This window comes from Mytilus edulis, chromosome 5 (assembly GCF_963676685.1).
Source record: "Mytilus edulis chromosome 5, xbMytEdul2.2, whole genome shotgun sequence".
Taxonomy (NCBI): domain Eukaryota; kingdom Metazoa; phylum Mollusca; class Bivalvia; order Mytilida; family Mytilidae; genus Mytilus; species Mytilus edulis.
Window position 1 is genome coordinate 69,230,401 of NC_092348.1, and position 25,289 is coordinate 69,255,689.

General features: G+C 32.2%; 1 protein-coding gene across 1 annotated transcript in view; it reads left to right on the plus strand.

Moving 5' to 3' along the window:
- LOC139525214 (uncharacterized) overlaps positions 1-8,075 on the plus strand; it is a 198,820-nt gene extending 190,745 nt beyond the window's left edge. The window contains exon 16 of the mRNA XM_071320404.1: positions 7,734-8,075. Within this exon, the coding sequence (XP_071176505.1) occupies positions 7,734-7,925 (192 nt within the window). The 3' untranslated portion in view covers positions 7,926-8,075. The remainder of the gene's footprint in view (positions 1-7,733) is intronic.
- The last annotated feature ends 17,214 nt before the right edge of the window (positions 8,076-25,289 follow it).

Here is a 25,289-nt window from a genome sequence, read left to right on the forward strand (position 1 = left end):
TTTGTCATTTCCCAGGTCCCGCTAGACCTCATTTCCCGTTTTCACGCCACAATAATTTGACTTTCACGTGTCCCGCTTACAAAAAATCGGCAATCCTGCGTCACGCTTAGACCCCAATGAGACCCACTATCTGTTTATACCACATATCACATGCATTACAAATTTAAGTCCAATTAATTATTATGCCTGTTAATTATGGCATTTTGCTAGGCTAAATAATGTTTTCCTGCAACAACTTCAAATCCAACAATGCAATGATGGATGTTTTCCTGCAACAGTGTCAAAGCAAAAATCAAAATAGCCTTGCCAGATTTTTTCCTGCAACGGTGTCAAAGCAAATAATTAAAATAGCAAGACGTCATAACTTTTTTTAAACCTGTGCATTACAAATGTACCCGAGCTTTATCTTTTCTAGACCGAACTGCTCTAAACTATACTTCAGTCAAGTCCAGTTAGAGTTTTATATATATAATATATATAAAGGATATTCTGTTATCTAACATATTTATTCCTTTTATTGTTATTTTTGATTTTTTGTTTGTTTGCGACATCTTTTGATCCTACAAATTAAAGTAACAATATTGTAAAATATTTTAAAACAATAGAAATATTGCTACAAATATAAATTATTCCTGAATTTGCATAAACCCATAGAAATCTAACATAAATTTTGCAAATATAATTATTCGAGCAGAGATCTTGAGGTAGTATTGCTATTGTTAACGACATATTTGATATTGGAATTGTTTAAGCCATATGATATTGTATTATTAATATTGCCACATGTAACTATATTACACCTTTTTTTCAGTATTTTCCAAAATGCTCAAACTGGTGAATGTTAAGAAGAAAAGTCTAGGCACAAGGATTCAAGTCCCCAAAAAAGTCTAAGCAGTTGTGTGCAAACAGCAGTTGGCCATTCATGCACTTATCATGTGGACTAACATATATACATGATTATTGATATATATGGCATGCCTTCAAATAGAAATAGAAATACTAGTGTACAACTGAATGCCACTTTTGACCAGAACGTTCCTCTGAATATCATTTATGGAGGATATACCAACAATGTTTCATTGGATCATTAACATTTAATCTCTTCTACCTAAACTTGAAAGCTACGCTTTATGTGTAGGGAACTTTGATAGTGACTTGATAGATGATCATGTGATACCTGGGTGAAATTGGATTATTTCTATATTTTAATATAAAAATAAATCATTGAACATCTTCTTTTAAATTCCATAACATGCCAGATTCATTTAATACTTCAAATCTGCTTGGTGTTGAGTGTATATTGACGATGTACATGTATGTGTAGTAAAATAAGCAAGGAGACATGGGATATGATTGAAATGAGACAACTATCCATTCAATATCAAATGAAGATTTTAAAAACTAGTAGTCTACATGTACAATGATTGAATCAATGAATCAGAATGTATGTCAATCACCATCAACAAAACCCATGCAGCATAGCAGGTCGATAAATATTATCACATGAAACCAACAGCCCATACATAATACATGCACAAAAAATTGTTTTTATACCAAATTTGAAGTTAAGACAAAAGAGTTAAGAGATGCGGGATGTGGTATGATTGCCAATGGAATGAGACCGCTCAGTTCACCAAAGAAACAAATGATGTTGATGTAAGCAATTATTCAATCTTGTTATCTCTTATCTTGATAGACAAAAATTGTTTTACATGTATTATACAGTATATTCGTAATTATGAGCTATAAAATCAATACATGTACAAGGCAAAATTGTACAAAAAGTATCTTCTGTTAGACAATAACCATTTTATAGTTATCATGTACGTCTTAACAAAGACATTTATTGTAAAAATAGTTTTTATACCAAATTTGAAGTTAAGACCTAAGAGTAAAGAGATGTGGTATGATTGTCAATCGAATGAGACAGCTCAGTTCACCAAAGTTCAAATGATGTTGAAGTACCGGTAAGCAATTATTCAATCTTTCCTTGATAGACAAAAGTCAGTGTTGTACATGCATATTAGTAACTGTGCGCTATAAAGTCAATACAAGGCAAAATTGAGGGCCCTCATGGGGTTTTTGATTATGTGATTACTTGGCCGTTTTTTTAATGATTATTTGATTATTAAGCCAAATATTTCATGATTATTTGATTACCTAGGACTGTATTTTTAGTTTATGATTATTTGATTACTAAAGATAAGCAAATATTTAATGATTATGTGATTATATTGGCAAAAAAATGGTGATTATGTGATTACTAGGACCCCCCCCATGAGGGGCCTCAAAATTGTACAAAAAGTATCTTCTGTTAGACAAGAAACATTTTAGTTATGTTTACAAAGACATTTATTGATAAATATCTATAGACACTAAAGTTTAGACCTACCAAGCATGAAAGTTACAAACAGAAAAGTATTACTTTTGTTTTAATACTTGATGTAAACTGCTGATGCGTACCTCATATGAAAGTGTACCAATGTACAATCAGAAAAAGATAGTCTTCTTTGATATATGACAGAGAGCTGACACTATAAAATTGCCCTATCAAATTCATGCACAAATTGATGAAAGTGCTCTGATAAGAAACAAAAGTGCATTTAAAGATGTAATGTTATTAGTACAATTAAATTTTTTTGCTTTCATTGATAATTTATAACACACTGGCTAACGTTTCTTTTTTATGCCTATATATGTTTATGATGATTGAAACCGGCTACAGTAACATGCAGAGGCAGTTTTATAGGGTTTACCAGTGGGCTCCCTCTTTAACAGTTCTTGTTCCAAACTTATGATAATGACTAGCCACTATGTATATAAAACGCAATGCAGTAATTCGTCCTGAAATGTGTTGTCAGTTCTTTTTTGCCACAAAAAATGTTTTGCACCTGTTTCCCGAGATTGAAAGAGTTTACGAAGATGCAAATTCGCATATAACTATAATGACATAATTTACAAGAATAAGATTTTTTTTAAATTTCTTTGACAATTTTAAATTTCTTTGACAATTGGCTGAAAATAAAAAATTACAAAAGTTAACATACTAACACATTGTCAACTGCCGTTTGCGGTTATACACATTGCATTACAATGTCCATCAAATAAAACAACTCAATTATACTTTTTAAATGTTATATATATATGTTATATTTGTTATTCTCGTGAGATTTTGTCTATATGTGTTACATTTTAGTGTTATGTCGTTGTTCTCCTCTTATATTTAATGCGTTTCCCTCGGTTTTAGTTTGTTATCCCGATTTTGTTTTTTGTCCATGGATTTATGAGTTTTGAACAGCGGTATACTACTGTTGCCTTTATTTTTCGTCAATTGAAACTTGAGTGAAAATCAATAATTATTACGTTTAAGAATGAATAAAGTCCTTCTCCATTACAACATTGTCTATACGTGACAAAAATAAGAACACAACTCGATGCAGGTGTACAAATAATCACGTTCCGATATCGTAAGTGACGAGTAGTAGTAGTAGTAATAGTGGCGAGTACCGAAGTCTCGCCGCGGAAGAGATTACGATAAACCGCGAGATTCCAATCCTTCTTACTATACAAATCCTTGGTGTAACAAATCTTTTTAAATTATTTACATGATTATTGTATAGAAGACAAAGGATAAGACCTTCTCTCTAAAACCCAAGTGGGTTTGGTTTTAGAAAATGCGTAACCACATTATATAACATTTACAGTAAACATTCTTCTATGTCATAGCTATTTGCCAATCAAGTAAGTACATATGCCATTTAATCTACACGGCCCTGATGACCCTAATTAAAATGGGTGTCTTCCTCCTATTCCCACTTTTTAAAAATACTATTCCTTCTATTCCCACTTGCAAATAACAATAGATGTTTTGATAAATAATTTGTTTTTATAACAATCAGGGTTAATTAGAATTTCACCTAAGATTTACCTGTATTTTTTTTTTTAAAGCATAACATATTTGGTACACTGTTTGGGTATAATACCTTGTTTATTTGTAATATGTTTCTTTTTTCATCAAATAAATACTTAGAAATAGAGAAAAATTATGATGAATAGATTGGAGTCAGATTTATTTAAAATTTTTTGAATTTGTAACTTTAAAAAATTGTCTGCTTTCCTAATAAATCATGATATAAATAATATTATAACCTAGTATAATCTTATATATATATATATATATATATATATATATATATATATATATATATATATATATATATCTTTATTCTCACAAACCAAATTACAGAAAGGTATAGAGATAATTATACATATTTCAATACAATTACATAAATAAATAACAATACTGTAACATTGTTTTCTACAATTATCGAAAGCTGAACAATTAAAAATGTAATGGTATTCATCACCAATGGCATCTGAATTACACAATACACATTTTCTGTTTTCTCTTTCTGTGTTTTGCCATCTTCCAGTTTCTATTAAATTGGAGATTTATGTTCAAAGTTCCAAAGGGGTAGGTCCGGTAAGGGCCGATTTTGGCCTCAAATTTCAGGTTCATCTAACGAAATATTTTGGACATTTTTAAACACTTAAGTGTCTATTTCAATTAATTCAATTAATTGATGTGAAAGATTTTAACTGATTTAGTCATTAAAAACTCTCCGATTCAAGCTTAAATATGAAAAATCTATCAAATATGCCAAAAAACGTCACTTTTCAGATGGTTTTTGTCAAAATTGAAAGTGGCCACATCCGTGTTCATCCTCAACCTTTATATATGTTATGAAATATCATCAAATACAACTTACATTTCAATATTATGAATGAACACGACTGCGGCCACTTTCATTTAAGACAGAAACCGTATAATATTTAACTAAAATGCTAAAATTGTGAAGATTTCAGTAATTTAGCATGACTTAATGATGCTAGTACCAATATATGTGCATTGTATTGTCAAAAACAGCCCATATTTATGTAACAGAACCATTCTACTTACCAGTTAATAGCTATAAGATTACATTTTCACAATTTTGTAAAACTGCTATATTTTGGGGCCAAAAAAGGGTCTTACTGAACCTACTCCTTTAAGAAATAAGGATATCTGCCTGTCATCCAAAATAAATATTTCTCAAAACTCCAAAGTAACTTTAAATAAACGATGATTTAATGCTTTTGGTGATTCCTGTTGGCTTAAGATGTAGTATAAAAGTATACTTTAAAATATAATTACTTGGACCAAAAATCAAAGATATAAAATAATGGGTGAAAACTGTTAACTTTACTTCATTATGTATTTTGTTTAAAAAAAACAGAATTCATACAGATGCAAAAATAACTTATTACCTGTTCGAATAAAAAAAAAAAAACACTGGTCAATTAACAGTTGATTAAAAAATGTTTGTACAGTATAATCCTTTGTTTGCACAAGTTTTCCTTCTATTCCCACATGAAATTTTACCTTTTCTTACCAGATTTATAAAAAGTGGGAATAGAGGGAATGAACCTTAAAATGAACAACATACTTTGAAAAATTCCAAATAGCTTTTTATGCAAATTTGTTTTACTCATATTATAGCCATGTACATATTAATCTCCAAATATTTCCAATTCTATATGCAGCGCCTTCTAAAAGTTAATGGACAAAATAAGAAGAATTATATGATAAGCAAATTATGAATTTGTGTGTCAAGATAATTCTACACATGTTATGAGTTCAATGAATAGATAAAAAATCGATATCATTCGCACAAAATGTTCAGGATATTGAAGTTCATGTATGCAATTATAGGCAACCGTACGGCCTTTAACAATAAGAAAACCTATACTATATATTCACGAATTTGAGCCAGGTTTTAAAATTTGTCCAGAATAATGTCAAAAGGTCCAAAATGAAAACTTCGTTTTATTTTTTATGCCCCACCTACGATAGTAGAGGTGCATTATGTTTTTCTGGTATGTGGGTCTGTTCGTCCGTCTGTCCCACTTCAGGTTAAAAAAGTTTTTTGTCAAGGTAGTTTTTTATAAAGTTTAAGTACAATCAACTTAAAAACATATTCCCTATGATATTATCTTTGTAATTTTAGTGCCAAACTAGAGTTTTTACCCCAATTTCACGGTCCATTGAACATAGAAAATGATAATGTGAGTGGGGCATCCGTGTACTATGGACAAATTCTTGTTAATAAAGTCTCTCCAAAACCGCTGATCAGATTTACTTCAGTATCAAAGAATCTTAGATTTATATGTCTAGATGAGCCATCAATCTTTCGTTTAATTTGTGCATTGGGGTCTATTCAGTGGTAATTTTTGGAGCAGAAAGAAGGGAGGGGTTTACTATTCAACCCTATGGGATTTTATTTTCTAAAATTTTCAAATGAATATAACTTGAAAACTGTAAGTGATAGACACATGCAGTCTTCAGAAATAATCATAGAACAATACAACAAATCACATGAAATATCTGGTAAGTCCGGGGGTGTCATTCCAACCCCTTCATTTTGAGAATATGCTATTATCTTGTAAACGGTCCAGATCCCCACCTCTAAACCATATATATTCTTGAATGGGACGATAAAACAAATCAAATGAAATTTAAGGGAAGTCCCTTGGGGTCACCCCTACCCCGTTCAATTTCAGAATGTGCTATTATCTTGTTAACAGTTCAGATCCCCATCCCTAAACCATATAAATTCTTGAATGGGCCAATAAAACAAATCTAACGAAATTAAAAGGAAGTCCCTGGGTTTCACCACCACACTGTTCAATTTCAGAATATGCTATTATCTTGTAAACGGTCCAGATCCCCACCCCTAAACCATATATATTCTTGTACGGGACAATACAACAAATGAAATGAAATAACAGGGAAGTCCCTAGCGGGTTCCACCCACCTCTAAACCATATATATTCTTGTATGGAACAATAAAACACATCGAATGAAATATAGGGATAGTCCATGGGAGTCCATAGTCCCCACCCCCACATGTTTGAATTCTTGAAAAATGGTTGAGATCCCAACCCCCTAAGCCATATATTCTTGTATGGTCAAACATTCAAATCAAATGAATATGGGACCATAGGAATGCTGAGTTATTTGAGCTTTGTTTGGGAGACTTCGTAACAGCATCCTGTTACAATTACTGATTCCAACCAGATTTTTTAGTCCCCTACTGATGAAGTCGATGGGACTTTATGTTTACACTCTGTCCGTCTGTCTGTCCATCCGTCAGTCCGTCAAATCTGTTTTCCACACTTTTTATACGACCGCAAAAATTGAAAAATGTTTGGTCGTATATTGGTATCACGTTGGCGTCGTCGTCTGCGTCGTCGTCGTCCGAATACTTTTAGTTTTCGCAGTTTAAGTGAATAGAAATCTATGAAATTTTGACACAAGGTTTATGACCACAAAAGGAAGGTTGGGGTTGATTGGGAGTTTTGGTTCCAACAGTTTATGAATTAGGGGCCAAAAAAGGCACAAATAAGCATTATTCTTGGTTTTCGCACAATAACTTTGGTTTTGTGAGTCTTTGTTTTCTCCTTGGATTTAATTTGATTGTTATATTCTATGCTAGAATATTTTCTTCATATGTAAACCAAGCTTCAAATGTAAAATGTAGTGGACAAATCTGTTATCAAGCTAGGATAATTCCAAAAGAAAATGATATTGCTGTACCTTAAAAAAAATACAGATGTACTTGCATGATTGTCTCTACTCAGTGATAAAATTTGCAATTTTATCAAAATCTATATATATTTTTTTTGTAATATAGACTAGTGCACAAGGACTTGAATATGCAGACCTTACCTTCAGACAGATTCCAGCAAAAAATAAAAAGCAAGTGATCCATGGAAATGATGAAAGAACCATCTATGCTGATGTTGACCACACAAAGAAGGCTCCACCCCCACCACAAGAAAGTGAATATGAGGAGACAAATATCAAACATGGCAAAATGGCTTAATTTTATTTTATTCTTAATTGATAAGTTACAATTATTTTGCGTTTTTATAACTTAACATACTTTTGCTTGCTGCTGTAATCGTTTTTGTAAGAAAATATTCTCAACATAATTTTTATTTATTTATTGTACATTTGTATTAATACTTTTAGTGTACAGAAACTTCATGTATATTTTATTTGTTCTTACTGTTATATAATGAAATAATGATCTTAGTTTCGTTGTGAGATCACAAGGGTTTGTTACTATATGCCGAGTTTACTATCTTTTGTAACCCCTAAAATTGATTTTGTAAGGGTTCCATTTGAAGGTTAACCAGACAAATAGTAACATACCCCTGTGATGAGATACTCAAATTTGCAGTACAAATGAAATTAGTTTACATACACCATATCTTGCCAAATATAGTCACCATGTGCAGGGCTTAATATTTATCGAGCCTGCTACGTTAATGTAGCCGAAGAAAGACCTAGCAATCATGTATTCCGTCATTGGCATCATACTCATTTTGGTTCAGTATGTGGTGTCAAGTTTATAAGATATTAATTGCTTTAAATATTCATAGAACTAATTTGACCCTTATTCAGGTTCAAATGCAAATTTTGATTTTTTTTTCTGTATTTACTAATAGACTTTATTTTTTGCAGTAATTTTTTACAGAGGCTAAAAATTTAAAAAATGACAAATAGGAATTGGTTCACACGCTTAATATTTTAGTCCTCAGTGTTTAAAAAAAGATAATGTTCATTTTTTTTTTCGTGAACCAAGATTTTGATAACAGGCATCATTTGTTATGTATTTGTGACTTCTAAAATGAAATTATATTTATTTGCATAAATTTGCAAATTATATGACGGTTTTCTGTGCCACCATACTTTGCCCTCTTTGTAAACATTCATTGATCATTCTGGTACTATAACAGGAACTAATCTTCAAGTCCTCGAAATAGCATCTGAAAAAAAAATTTAAAACAGAAATTTGGTATTTCACTGACAAAAAGATGGACTTTTTACAGTCAATTTTACACTTTCAATCTGATAGCAGCAAATTAAGGTGAGAACCTTTTCCACATTCCTGTAAGTACACTAAATTTATGAGTTACAGTTTGATATTGAAACTTAAATCTTTTTATGCTTCACTATAGCGGGAGGAGCATTAAGTTTTACCCTTATCCCACTGTACTTCCAACTTAAATTTGTCTCAACAAAAAGATGAAACTTATACACAATGATTATTAACACAAACATCTGATATATATACGTACAAATTTGGTTAGCCCCCCTTTTACCGATCTAGAGTAATGACCCTTAATTAAATTCATGATATATCAAGAAAAGAAGAATTTGAGATACTGAGGAAACAAGTAGTTTTTTCTTGATACACAATTATTCCAATTTCAGTTTGATAAACAAATGAATCTGAAATTAAGACATCAGGTTTCAATCAAACATTTCAAACTTTAGGTTAAAGAATATAAAAATCTAAGAATTAATTCGTATGCCATATATTTAGAGAGATTCCTAGTATAAACTTCCTATTTCAGTACAGAATTGAAATTCAAGATTAAATGATAATGAGAAATGATATAATTGAAGGTCAGAAAGCCACAGATAAAATGTCCTAATTAGTTAGTATTATATGTACTTGTATTTGAATATAACGAATTTAAAAAATGAATTTATGTGGTAGGGGGGATATGCATCCATATAGCATATACAAAGAGACAGTAAGAGAAATTTTAGATATGATTCTTCTATTTATTCTCTTCAGAGCCTCTAGTATTACAAAGCATTCTGATTTGGAACTAATTTGTATAACATTGGTGTATAGTGATGACTTACAATCAAGTTTGTATTTAGTCCAATTCTTACAACTTATCATCTTTTTCTTGTTTCAGCAGACAGGTTCATTTTTGTCAAGCATGCGACTTTTGTCCTAGTAGCGAGACATAGCGATCTTACATTCCGTCGGTGTCGGCGGTGGCGATAAATATTCACTCGGCCGTAATAGTTTCCAAAAAACATAAAACTTTCTTTAAAACAAAATCCTGGTTTCCTACCAATCTTAGACATAAGCTTGTTTATGATCATAAGATGGGATCCAGAAGTAATTCTTGTTAAAAAATAAATCCTGTTTATCCGTATTTTTCTTATAAATGGACTCAATGTTTCTGCCATGTAATATAACATTCACCCTAGATCTGTGGTTTAAGTTTTTAAATATTTAATAACCCTTTTAAACTTTTTATAATCAAAATCTAGTACAAAATTCCTGTTATTCCGTATAATACGTGAAAATGGAATTAGTTTTTCTTCCAGCTAACATTATAAACAGTCTGCAGTAAAAGTTTTTAACATTTTAAGATTCATAAAAAGTCATGGATTTTTACAAAACTTGGACAGATTCTTCTTCCGATCAAAAGATAATATTTAGAGGAACATTTTTAATAATATTTCCCCATTTTTGTAGAGCCTGCGATTAACACCAAAAGTAGTCGGGCAAACTGGGTTCCGGGGAATCCTTGCAATTTTTTTAGTATCAGTTAACATGATAGGTCAACAACATTTTTACGTTGGTTGTTCCTGAAGACCGTAACTTCAAATGTTTCATTTCGAATTTATGTGCCTGTATTTCAGTATTTGTACATGATAATTTAGAAATATTTGTATTTCATATAAAAGTTCATAATATGTACATAAATATTTGCACCTGATAGGATTTAAAAATATTAAAGTTGAAATACTAAGTAAACGTCAATATTTCCTTTCCCTAAATTGAAATATTTTTTAAACATTATATATAGGACTTGTATGGCTACAGTTCATACCTTTTCATTCTGTTTTCATATCATGTTATTATGTTTTCATCTTTTTGTAATTACAATGGGTTTGAAGCATAGCAAGTGTTGTCATAGACAAACCATCCTGGAAATTAAAATTTTCTTATTATTGAGAGCTGTTTTTACAGATAAATCATAAAACGTAATTATTCATTTTATACTGAATTTTTGAGACTCTTATAGATAGACATATACCAATAGAGTATTAGAATTATAGAATTTATACATTTAAACTACAATGTAGACATCACATTTATGCTTAAATGTGAAATATTTTACTCAATTTGTTCATGTTCAGCTTCAAACATCAGCATTCAACTTTACAAACTTTGCACACGTTATATAATTGTCATTTCATTTTTGATTTTATTGTAGTTATTAATATTTTCTATATGTATTTTTTTTTTTACTGAATGCTTTTTATATGCATATATATTTCAATTAAATGGCTTAGAAATAGTTTGTTTTTATATATAATCAAAGAAAATCAAAAGAAATTTATAATATTTGTCTTCCCCAAGGCGAAAATCACAACTGAGTTTTTTTACAATTTGACAAAAGGTACGATCAAGCTAGCTAGTTAAAGCCAATTACAATGCTGTGACATAGTGTGTGTCTCTACTCGGCAGATATAACTTTTAAACCTCCACTTATGACATTGCAATGGTCTATTAAATATATGATTAAACCTTACACCCCAGCTCTATTGTTTTACTTCATAGTTTCTATTTCTGAAACACGTGTAAATTGAATAGATCTATTGTTTAAAAAAAAAAACAATGGATCTTGGTCACAGGATGTGATGAGCAGGATTTCTGGAAACCCCTACTTCTACATCCCGTAAAGGCAGTTCATTAATATTCATAACAAGAGAAATTGATTATTTTTTCAAAATAGCATTAGCATGAGAAATTACTAATAGTGTTCACTACATGTTGTTTCTAGATTAAAAGTAGAACATTTTAGGAAATTTCAATAGCGAAAAAATATTAAGTATCTACTTTGAAATAAAAAAAAATCTTTTAAATTCTGCTTTGCTTGAAGACAAAAATTTTGATATCTGAGTCATATGTCTCTTTTCTTTCGCATTTTTATCCCAGTCAAATGTTTCTTTTCTTGAGCATCGGGATCGACCCCAAAAAAGTGAGGTCCTAATTATTCAATCTGTATTAATGTATGTTAAGGGTATACGATACAGTTACAGGGGAGGTAATGACGTTGCTAACATCAATTGTTATTTTCGCGACGTCAAACTATGACTTATCGGGAAAAGATTCCGTTTTCGACTGATTTTTATCATTCAAACTTATTTAACTTGAAAACGAGTTCATGGACCCCTCTTTTTAGCTCACCTAGCCCGAATGGTCAAGTGAGCTTTTTTCATCCACCGGCGTCCGTCGTCGTCCGTCGTCGTCGTTGTTAACTTTTTACAGTAAGTTTGAACTTCTAGAGAACCACTGAATGGAATGAAACCAAACATGGCATGAATGTTTATTATGAGGTGCTGACCAAGTGTTGTTACTTTGTAGCCGATCCATCATCCAAGATGGCCGCCAGCGGGGGACTTAGTTTAACATAGGACCCTATGGGAAATGCATACAAATGACTTCTTTTAGAGAACCACTGAATGGAATGAAACCAAACATGACATGAATGTTCCTTATGAGGTACTGACCAAGTGTTGTTACTTTGTAACCGATCCATCATCCAAAATGGCTGCCAGCGGGGGACTTAGTTTAACATAGGACCCTATGGGAAATGCATACAAATGACTTCTTTTAGAGAACTACTGAATGGAATGAAACCAAACATGCATGAATGTTCCTTATGTGGTGCTGACCAAGTGTTGTTACTTTGTTACCGATCCATCATCCAAGATAGGACCCTATGGGAAATGCATACAAATGACTTCTTTTAGAGAACTACTGAATGGAATGAAACCAAACATGCATGAATGTTCCTTATGTGGTGCTGACCAAGTGTTGTTACTTTGTTACCGATCCATCATCCAAGATAGACGCCAACGGGGGACTTAGTTTAACATAGGACACTATGGGAAATGCATACAAATGACTTCTTTTAGAGAACCACTGAATGGAATGAAACCAAACATGACATGAATGTTCCTTATCCGGTGCTGACCAAGTGTTGTTACTTAGTTGCCGATCCATCATCCAAGATGGCAGCCAGCGGGGGACTTAGTTTAACATAGAACCCTATCGGAAATGCATAGAAATGACTTTTTTTAGAGAACCACTGAATGTAATGAAACCAAACATGACATGAATGTTCCTCATGAGGTGTTGATCAAGTGTTGTTACTTTGTAGCCGATCCATCATCCAAAATGGCCGCCAGTGGGGGACTTAGTTTAACATAGGACCCTATGGGAAATGCATACAAATGATTTCTTTTAGAGAACCACCTAATGGAATGAAACCAAACATAACGAATGTTCCTTATGAGATTTTGACCAAGTGTTGTTAATTTGTAGCCGATCCATCATCCAAGATGGCCGTCAGTGGGGTTCTTAGTTTAACATAGGACCCTTTGGGAAATGCATACAAATGATTTCTTTTAGAGAACCACCTAATGGAATGAAGTCAAACATAGTATGAATGTTCCTAATTTATGAGGTGCTGACCAAGTGTTGATATTTTGTAGCCGATCCATCATCCAAGATGGCTTCCAGCAGGGGACTTGGTTTAACATAGAACCACTGAATTGAATGAAAGCAAACATAGCATAAATGTTCCTTTCTTAATGAGGTGCTGTCCAAGTGTTGTTACTTTGTAGTCAAAATTTAATTTTGTTATATCATTTCAAAATCCAAGTAGAATCAGGTGAGCGATACAGGCTCTTGAGAGCCTCTAGTTTAAAATGCCATTTAGTTTGATTACGCGAGAAGATTGTGTGTGCAAATATTCATGAAAACGTAAATAGTGCAATTGTTTTTAAATTTGATAAATATACAGCAAAAAAGTGATGTTTTTTCTACATTCATGAACATTTGATAAATATGAGTTATTTCAGAATATAAATGCATAAATTTTTAGGATACTTATAAAAAACAGAAATTACAAATTATTGAACAAAAAACAATTTGTGTTTATCTTTTACAATGTTTTAAAACAAAAAAGTTGTGTCTTTCTTTCGAAAGGGAAAACACGGCCACAAATCCGAATTTTGAGCAAATATACAAAATTTCGACCGTATTTTACTAAAAAAATAGCACATGAAGGTATATTTTTTTTAATTAAATATTTGATTTAATCAGGTGAAAAAAGTCTATTTGGATTTTTTTTTATCAAAATGTAAATACGGGATCAACACTGTATCGTATGCCCTTAAGCTTGTCCGGTCGTCGGGTTTTCTAATCCAGACACACCTTTCCCTCAGTATTTCCAAATATGAAAGTCGGTTTATTCTTGAGAAGAGGGGATGCTTTTTTTAATATATAAAACTGTAACATGTATAAAATACATTCATGATTACCTTAACTAAACAGGTATGTGTACTTCTGATTGGAATATAGCCTTTTATCTTTAGTCTCTTATACCAATGCTAATGCTTGACTTGAGACATTTCAGCGTGTGCACTCTTGATCACTCTTGTTGAAACATTACGATTATTTCATTACTTTTTCCAGGTTAACAACTAAACTATTGAACCTGTATTGTTTTGAGATAAGCATTCCCGTTGTCCAGGTGTTCATTATAAGCCCGTTTTTACGATTACTTTTTATACTTGCATCGCTTTTTTTTCAAAATCGGATACGAAAATTTCTTGAAAATAAATAAAAAATATTGAGATTTGCCATCCACTTTTCAATAACTATTAGTTAAATATTAATTTAAAATCAATGTTAACTGTAGATGACTTGGATAAAGAATGGCATTTAATGATTCCTAGAGATATAGCAAAATGTGCAAATAGGAAGTTGTGAAGGGAGACAATTGCATTTGGCTTAAGTACTAAAACAAGTATTCATTTGTCAAATCTTGTAAAATATTTCTGGGGGCAATAATTTCATATAATTCATGAAATAACCAAACACAAATTTTAATGCTTTTGTAATGTTTTAATTGGCAAACATTTATCTATTTATAATCTACTTTTAATAATAATAAAAAAAAAACACCTTTTCTATCATATTCATCTTGGAATATGATCAGATATGTAAGCCTTTTTTTAACATGCCTTTAATAACATATCAGTACTTATGGAAAGAGTTATTTCATTTCTTCCTTTGATATTAGTGGATATACCAATTTTAATTGCAAAATTGTAATTTGATAAATGTAAATAAAAATTAATGAAGAAATTCCAATTTTGTCATAATGTAAACCTTCTTAAATGTGTGAAGTAAATTATGAAGCTGTAAAGTATATAAAACTAGTTTATAAATCAAACAACTGAAAGTGAGAGAAAAAGATGTCACTTATTTGCATTTCTATTAATGCACATGGCACATGTATAAAACAATCCAGGTCTTTGTCTATACAATAACATAAAACTAACATGGTAGTTATAAAGAAATGTAATATCAAGATACAAAAATGTAACTCAAGGTGAATCAATCTTAAATCAGGCACTAGTATCACAGCGCTATAAAAAAACCATGGGAAGACCACTGGACTGTATTGCTTTCGGAGTTATAATATAATACACCTTATCTAAGAAAAAGGTCTAGCTAGGTCCTTATAAAAAATGAGGCTATACTGATGTTAAGTGACTTATAAGTGCCAACAGCCGCATTATTTAGACTGGTGGATAGTTATCAGACTGGAATCTCATTGGCAATCAAGGTCAAGTAACAGTAAATGAACGCCGTCTACCGGATTCCGCGAAATATTGCGACGTTTTGTACGATATACATCCCTTTGACTAGATTTTGCATTGTTTCAACCGGCGACCTTTCGACGGGACAACGGTAAATATGATGGAAAGTATGCAACTTCAAGGAGAATGAACTTGTTTGCTAAAATTGAAGATGAAGGAATATTACAGGATTTTAAAAATGAATATGAAAAAGTCATGAAGAAGATCTTCAAAATGAAAATCGCGAACATGACTGAAACATTGATATCTCGCTAAGCAGTCAAAACAAGTTCCTAATTTGTGATTAGGAAAAACAGTGTGGTCTCGGATGTATTCTATATGTAGTTTGTCAAAACTGTTCTTACAAAAACCCTAGCTATATTCACTGGGAAAAGACATCGTTCAGCAGAAAATAAGCAGAAGGGTTGCAAGTTTTGGACATTAATCATAAACTTAGTATTGTACAGTTAGACTAGATATTCCCTATTTCGAAAATTATCACACCAGTCGGAACAAGTAAAAACCTTTTTAAGTTTAAGAAAAGGAAATGAACCACATAAATATATACTGGTCATAAATTCTCCGCTGCGTCAGTCAATCAATGACAACAAATGCCACAAAACGATTTTACATTTAAGTTAATTAACCTTCTCCAAGGTTGCAACTGAATAATTAAATATTTATACTTCATAAGTTTTTTGGACTATAACAAATAAATTATTAACAAAAGTGATGTTTCACTATCATTAACCCATCGCTACATTTTGCGTTCCACGTTTTTGTTTTTTGTAATGGTGTTTTCTTTCACGTCCGCAATTTTGTGGAAAGTTCGAAGTTAAAAATAGAACACAAGATCTTTAAATAGATACATGTATAAATAGTATATTGTTTGAAGATTTAAACATGGAATATTCTCCTAACAAAAGAACATTCAGTGGAACCTTTAAAGAATTTTCTTAGTATTGATTCGTATGGTTGTCTCCTCAAAGGAAGTTGTAATATAGCCTATATGGGTAAAAAAAATTATAGCCTATATGGGTAAAAAAAATTAACCGAATAGAAAATAGACATGTACCCTGAAAGTAGCATCTCAACTTAAATATAGAATATAACTGTTTTCAATTCTATTTCACTCATAACTTGAAGGTCGAGAACGAGATCATGTCTATATCATACTACTACTACTGTATATCTACAATTATCTACTAAAAAATATACATGATATACACACTTTATGTACCTAAAGTAAAATGAAAATCCCGCAAGTCAGTACTTCAATAAGACAACCAGACAACAACACCAGGCAAAAAAAATGGAAATCAAAAGGAAAAGACATCGATGATGATATGCATTTGTGCAGATGTACTATAACAAAACACAAAATTTCCAGTCCTGTCTCAGCCTGTGTTTTTGGTGTTTTTTTAGAGTGATTATTCTGGTAGGCAAATTAAACATAAATATGTACATCTGTTTTTATGTCATGTCTAACCCCGATACAAATGAAACCGGACGTTGACGCGTTCGAAGCGATAATCAGGACAACATTTGGGATGACAACAATTTCGAATGCCTGTCTAGAACTTATACGAGTATATATAAATATGTCAATGTGCATGATAGTTTATTTATTCAATTATACAGTTATTGTAAGTTTTAGATATTGCATAGAACGTTTGATAAAACTGCTAGATGCAAAACGCACAGACATGGTGCAATTTCATACGTTTTATGAGATAAACAATGCTGAATATCTTTTCGTACATACACATTTGCGTATTAACACCTTAGGCAATAATAAATAACTATACGTTGCATTACTGCGTGCCTTCAAATGTTCCGTAGAACTTACAATAAACGCAATATCATACTAAATAAGTTTTCTCTTACTGTACAGTTCGTTGACAAAAGCCTTCACAAACCACTTTCTTGTAAAGGTATTCGAGATGGTGTCGGCGACTCTATTTCTATATTTTATTGTAAATTTGTATATCTGTTAACTTAGTCAAATTAATTGAACTTAAAATTACAGTCATACAAAGCCAAAAATTCAATGTTTAACCAACGTACACCAGATAGGAATGTTTTTATTGAAAATTGGGACTTCAATGTTATTTCAGATGAAATGAACAGTTAATAAATATATTCCAGAGAAAGTATAGTTCAGTCAAAAAAACTTTAATGGCTTACTTTTTCCAATTTAAGGCTCTTCCAAATACCGATGTTTGTCCACATTCGCCTAGACGAAAGCAGACATAGGATCTCGTTGAACTTAGATTGCCGAATGACTTACATGGCATTCCATTGCTTTATTTTAGTTTTTTTTTTTTTTTTTACATCTAAAGCTTTGTAGATGTGGTGTGATAGCCAGTGAGGCAGCTTTCCACCTAAGTTTAAATGAAGTGGGTGTATTTATAAAACAATTATTATAGTCCCGGGCAATGCACAACATTTCACAATAAGGAAAACCTATACCATATAGTCTGCTAAAAAAGGACCCGATATAAAAAAAAAACATGTAGAATAATTAAAACGAGGAAACTAGCATATATATTGATAACTTAAAAACTATTTATTAAAGAAAACAAAATATGACAGATCTATATAACCAATGTACTAAAGGCTCCTGACGTTGGACCGACACACACAAAAAATGCGGCGGGATTAAACAAGTGAGCCCCCAACCCTCTCCTTTACACGGGACACTCGCGTAACAGCACAACATGATAAAAAAAAACCTGTGCAGTTGCAATTAGCTCAACTCAAAATGTCGGTACAAGGCACAAAAACCATATACATAAAATATCGACAAAGGAGTAATTAAATAACTGATAGGTATTTCAAAGCGAATAACAACTATAGGAGGTAAATCATGTACCTAATGTTTAAGTCAGTATATATCCAACGGTTTTAGGTAAAGACGTAATAAAACGCATGCACTTGTGCAATGCCAAATAATTATAAGTAAGCAGTATCAAGATAAAGGACGATCTTATGAGTTCTCATAAGTATTCTTATATTGTAATAATGTTAAGTGATGTTTTAATTTAACAGGTACAGCAAAACTTTGTACATTGTAGCCAAATTTTATTTTTTTAAATTTTATTTTATGAAAGAATTTGGTAAAGGGTGACTGGGATATATACTATTAGATATGGTCACTTTGGTCTTTTTTTCCGACCGGCAGTAAAACCTGACCGAAGTTGGCCACCTGTTTAGTTGTGTGGGATGTAAAAGTACGCAGTCACGTCCAGTCCGAATGGGAATATAAGATACAATGTCTCGTGTAGAGAGAACACCAGGCTAATAAACAGTGCGAACCCTTGCAAAAACTTTGAGAGGTCCATAAATGGCCTGTTGACAGGCAACATTTGTGTCCTTATTCAATATACCTCATTTAATTCAGTGGCAATCCAAACTTCTCTGGCGTAATTCCGGAGGGCCTCCATCCAGGACCTACATGTAATATGTGTTGCTACTTTGTGATTATCCTGAACACGCATGACATATTTGCAAGTGAACGTTAAGCAACCAACAATCAGCCATTACGTACGCGTGTCATTAACAAATAATGGGGTGCAGAAATTGGTCAGTACTAACTGTGAAATGTTTCGTTTTTTATTGATAACTTTTAAGACATGAAAGAATAAAGCAAATGACTAAGGTCAGGTTGATGATTGATGCAGTTTGCTCAACTGCATAATTTACCGATGACGCCAAGGGTAACTGGGGAATAAATATGGTCCCTTAAACTGTCTTCTCCAGAATAGGTCAAAATTTGAATAAAATGCATATGGGTTGGTAGACATCAAGGTGCTAATAGTAACCATAATTACGAATCGTTTAGTTTTTGCCATCACAGTAGAAAGACTGTAATGTTCGAGGAAGTTAAGCACAAACTTTATACCTTAAAAATTAAACAAACAAAAAACATAATTGAAGAAAACAAACCAGTTGAATATCAAAAATTATCTCTTAATCTTTACATCTTCACATTAAAGAAACTGTATTACTATTGGTGGCTATAAGTTGCGTGGTCATTGTATACACATATTCTGTAGCCTTAATGTAACTCTATTGTAATCTATGACCCACTATAGGACTCGCCTCTGATATTCAGACCAAAAGTCTATAATCCATTGACTGTTTGTTATTGCTGTATATATTATAAGAAGATATGTTATTGAAACAACTCTTCGCAAAAGACCAAACGACACAAAATGAACAACTATGGGTCAGCGTACGGCCTCCAACAATGAACAAAGCCCATACCACATAGCCAGCTATAAAACACACCGAACTGACAAGTGTAAAACAATTCATACGAGAAAACTAACGGCCTAATTTATGCACAAAATAGTGAATAAGAAATATATGTTACTACTGAATTACACACTCCTGGTTTTAGACAGGCACATACAGAATATGACGGGATTAAACATGTTAGCGGGCACCCAAACCCTTCCCCTAACCGTACATTGACTGTCACGTAAACACTTTCAAAAATTGTATCCAATTAGAAATTGGACGTGTGTATCTGTCTGCTTAGCCATATATGCATCTGCCGAGTTATTGTATTTTCAATTTTGAATGTGTTTTTATTGATAGATGCTTATGTGTTCTCTTAAATTGTTTCTTTTAAAATTGTAACATGATGATGACTGTTGTACCCATATTTAGACTATTTTATTTACTATGTATGTTTAGTTCACGCATCATTGTAAATATAACGGAATTTGATGGGACTGCCGTAGAAAGTGAGAGGTTTAGCGCTATAAAACCAGGTTTAATCCACCATTTTTTACATTTGAAAATGCCTGTATTAAGTCAGGAATATGAGAGTTGTTGTCCATTCGTTTTTTATGTGTTTTGTCATTTGATTTTCCCATGTGATTAGGGACTTTCAGATTTGATTTTCCTCTCTGAGTTCAGTAATTTTGTGATTTTACTTATTGCTACCAGTTTACACTTTCGTATACATAAGGATTTTTTTACATGCGCAAAATACCTCTAAGAGTGTTCCAACAATACAACGGTTATTATGGGTTACTGTCTGCATGAAATGTTGGTAAATTATTTCTTTCTAACATGCATATTGATTATAATCATACCAAATTAATAATATAATAGATGCAAAATTCATTGACAAACGCAATATTGTGTCAACGAAGCGTACAGTACAAAAAGGTGTAATGACAACAAAGCGTACACAACATGAAAACAAAGACACTTTAAAATGTGTAATATTCTTTTTTCTAGACATAACATAAAGATGCGATCTTTATAAGTTTGTTAATTTTAAATATGAAATTTTCAAAAATGTATGTTTTTAAAGTTATGAGGTACGAGAAACATTAACTTTTGAATATTTAAAAATACCAAGCACGTTTTATCATTGATATCGTCGTGCGTGTTTGAATGTTTGTAATATATAAAGATGTCACATATTTGAAAAACCTCTTAGTAACTAATGAGTATTCACTGGGGTAAAGCTGATGACCGTAACTGCATTCACGGTCATCCCAAGATGTCGGATGAAAAATTAGGTCAGTTTCTGTATTGTCTGTTAAAGTGTTTCTATATCATTTTCTTTACAAATCATGCATTGAAACGATGTAAATTTATAAAAGAATCACTCGGAAATCACTAATTACTTCTGAGAAATGTGCATGAAACGGGAAATTCGATTTGAAAAAATCGCCAAGATGACCGTAAATCACAATCGAGATGACCGTAACAGAATCAGCGATTCATAACAAGGGTGACCGTAACTGCTTTTAAGATGACCGTAATTTGTAAATGATGACCGTAACTTTTAAATGCAAAGATTACCATATGTATCTTTTTTTACAGTAGAGGGTTTAATTTTTAAAATGAATTTGCCGAAAGACATGCAAATGAACAGGAAGGGAAAACATGCTACAAAAGCGCGATAAAATGACACCTTACAAGCATAATGAAAAAAATCCGGTCAGAGCCTTCAACTGCTCGACAAAAGATTTTTGTTTTGTTTCTGGGATTCCTTTTAATGACATCTAATAAATACACATTTTTAAAAATGCCAAAAAACTGCATGTACATGTACACCCATTGATATTATATCGTCTTTCATTTTGTCGTGCAAATAAAATAACAGAAATATTTTGAAAATATCATTCGAATAAACTAGTGAAGGTGAGCTCCAGCAAAGTAGATCCTTAAAATAGTATCGTACGAAAAGCGTATCACAAGGCGGAACGTTGTCAATTTGTATATATACAGGAATGTTATTCATACAGTCAGGATTCTACTTCTTCAAAATTATCTCCCCATTACGCAAGTTCATGCTCACAATCGTAGAAATGGAAGCCATTGTAGGGATGACGCTCTGCCAATTTTGCTCTTGAAAACTGATAAATTTATCCACATAGCACCATTACGATCGATCGTTATATGTCAGTTATATTTTAAAAGACAAATGTATCTACTAGTTAATGATCTTGTCTGCATTGATTCAACTTAAAATATTGTCTGTTCGGATGTCAGATGGAATTTTTGAAAATTCTTAAGCATTTAAAAAAATTCTAATTAAATAATTCGTGGAAGGGCAGACTAAACATTTTCAGTGGTTGAAGGTTATAAACCCTAGTTATCACACACATGAAAATCATATTTTTTTTAAGATATCCATTTTCATCATCCAAATTAAAAGACTGTCGTCAAGTACTTTTAGAAAAAATAGCTATTCGAACACACCTACTCTATTTTTGTGATTCATTAGATAGGTATCTCACTTGACCCATATATTTCATCTTTTCGTACTGTCATTTTTTTACGTTATAAAGTCAACCTGTAGCTTTGATATATAATAATGATAGAATCTGAAGCGAGATGCTATATAAAATACTCTTGCTTTGTACGTTTTAAAGACAAAATATTCACCCCAAACATGCCCTAACATAAAAAGGTGCACTCGATTTTTCTCTTTTCGATACAATCGTTACCTGTTTTGGGGAATTTTTTCTTGATTCACATAATGGAAGGGCAGACACGAAAATTTCTGAACTAAAAGATTGATATGTTCTCCGTCCGTGATAAAAAAAAAAATCGGAGGTTATGCATTTTCTACATCCAACTTATAGATACTATATATAAAAAAGAAGATGTGGTATTATTGCCAATGAGACAACTATCCAGAAAAGACCAAAATAACACAAACATTAACAACTATAGGTCAACAATGAGCAAAGCCCATACCGCATAGTCAGCTATAAAAGGCCCCGATAAGAACCATGTCGTCGACTTGATATCTTATTGTTTTGCATTACTATGTAATACACTGGGGTAAAGCTGATGACCGTAACTGCATTCACGGTCATCCCAAGATGTCGGATGAAAAATTAGGTCAGTTTCTGTAATGTCTGTTTAAGTGTTTCTATATCATTTTCTTTACAAATCATACATTGAAACGATGTAAATTTATAAAAGAATCACTCGGAAATCACTAATTACTTCTGAGAAATGTGCATGAAACGGGAATTCGATTTGAAAAAATCGTCAAGATGACCGTAAATCACAATCGAGATTGACCGTAACAGAATCAGCGATTCATAACAAGGCTGACCGTAACTGCTTTTAAGATGACCGTAATTTGTAAATGATGACCGTACCTTTTAAAGGATGACCCTCAATTCTAAGAAATATCCGTATGTATATAACTATCTTTTTGTATCAAATGATTAATCGTGTTGGTATACACATATTAATATGAAAGTTTTATCCTATAGGTAGAAGAAAATAAGACGTGCTTCAAATGCAAAGATTACCATATGTATCTTTTTTACAGTTTTAAAATGAATTTGCCAAAAGACATGCGGTGCACAGCCTTCAACTGCTCGACAAAAGATTTTTTTTTGTTTCTGGGATTCCTTTTAATGGCATATATAATAAATACACATTTTTAAAAATGCCAAAAAAATGCATGTACACCCATTGATATTATATCGTCTTTCATTTTGTCGTGCAAATAAAATAACAGGAATATTTTGAAAATATCATTCGAATAAACTAGTGAAGGTGAGCTCCAGCAAAGTAGATCCTTAAAATAGTATTGTACGAAAAGCGTATCACAAGGCGGAACGTTGTCAATTTGTATATATACAGAAATGTTATTCATACAGTCAGGATTCTACTTCTTCAAAATTATCTCCCCATTACGCCAGTTCATGCTCACAGTCGTAGAAATGGAAGCCATTGTAGGGATGACGCTCTGCCAATTTTGCTCTTGAAAACTGATAAATTTATCCACATAGCACCATAGGCGGATCCAGGGGGGGCCTGGGGGGCCCGGGCCCCCCTTTCGTGGGAAAAATTTGGTTGATTATATAGGGAATCACTGAAGCATGACTGGAGCGCCCCCCCCTTAGGTCAACCAGAGGGCCCCCCTTATGAAAAGTTCTGGATCCGCCACTGAGCACCATTACGATCGATCGTTATATGTCAGTTATATTTTAAAATACAAATGTATCTACTAGCTAATGAGCATTAGTTAATGATCTTGTCTGCACTGATTCAACTTAAAAATATTGTCTGTTTGGATGTCAGATGGAATTTTTGAAAATTCTTAAGCATTTAAAAAAATTCTAATTAAATGTTTCGTGGAAGGGCAGACTAAACATTTTCAGTGGTTGCAGATTATAAACCCTAGTTATTTCACACACATTTTCATCATCCTAATTAAAAGACTGTCGACAAGTACTTTTTAGAAAAATAGCTATTCGAACACACCTACTCTGTTTTTGTGATTCATTAGATAGGTATCTCAATTGACCCATATATTTCATCTTTTCGTACTGTCATTTTTTTACGTTATAAAGTCAACCTGTAGCTTTGATATATAATAATGATAGAATCTGAAGCGAGATGCTATATAAAATACTCTTGCTTTGTACGTTTTAAAGACAAAATATACACCCCAAACATGCCCTAACAAAAAAAGGTGCACTCGATTTTTCTCTTTTCGATACAATCGTTACCTGTTTTGGGGAATTTGTTCTTGATTCACATAATGGAAGGGCAGACACGAAAATTTCTGAACTACAAGATTGATATGTTCTCCGTCCGTGATAAAAAAAAATCGGAGGTTATGCATTTTCTACATCCAACTTATAGATACTATATATAAAAAAGAAGATGTGGTATTATTGCCAATGAGACAGCTATCCAGAAAAGACCAAAATGACACGAACATTAACAACAATAGGTAACCGTAGCGCCTTCAACAATGAGCAAAGCTCATACCGCATAGTCAGCTATAAAAGGCCCCGATAAGAACCATGTCGTCGACTTGATATCTTATTGTTTTGCATTACTATATATGTAATAGATACATTGAAAACTTATGCAAATGGTGTTTTTAAAATAAGAAAATTGTCGTTTTATTTGTTTCTATTAACTTTTTAAAATTTTGTTACTATATCAAACATTACAGTTAACTTTTATCGCTTTCTCGATAAACACAGAGCTTCGATTCTTTTGTTCTATTTCAAAAGTGTTTCCGCCTGCATATATCAGACAAGACAAATTAAGATTTAATCTGCTTCCTCTGGACCCATACACATGGGCTCGATTACCAAATATTCGTATGTATTATTAATGTTTTTAATGCTCCATTTATTGACATTATGTTTTTCTGGTCTGTGCGTACGTTCGTCCGTTCGTCTGTTTGTTTGTC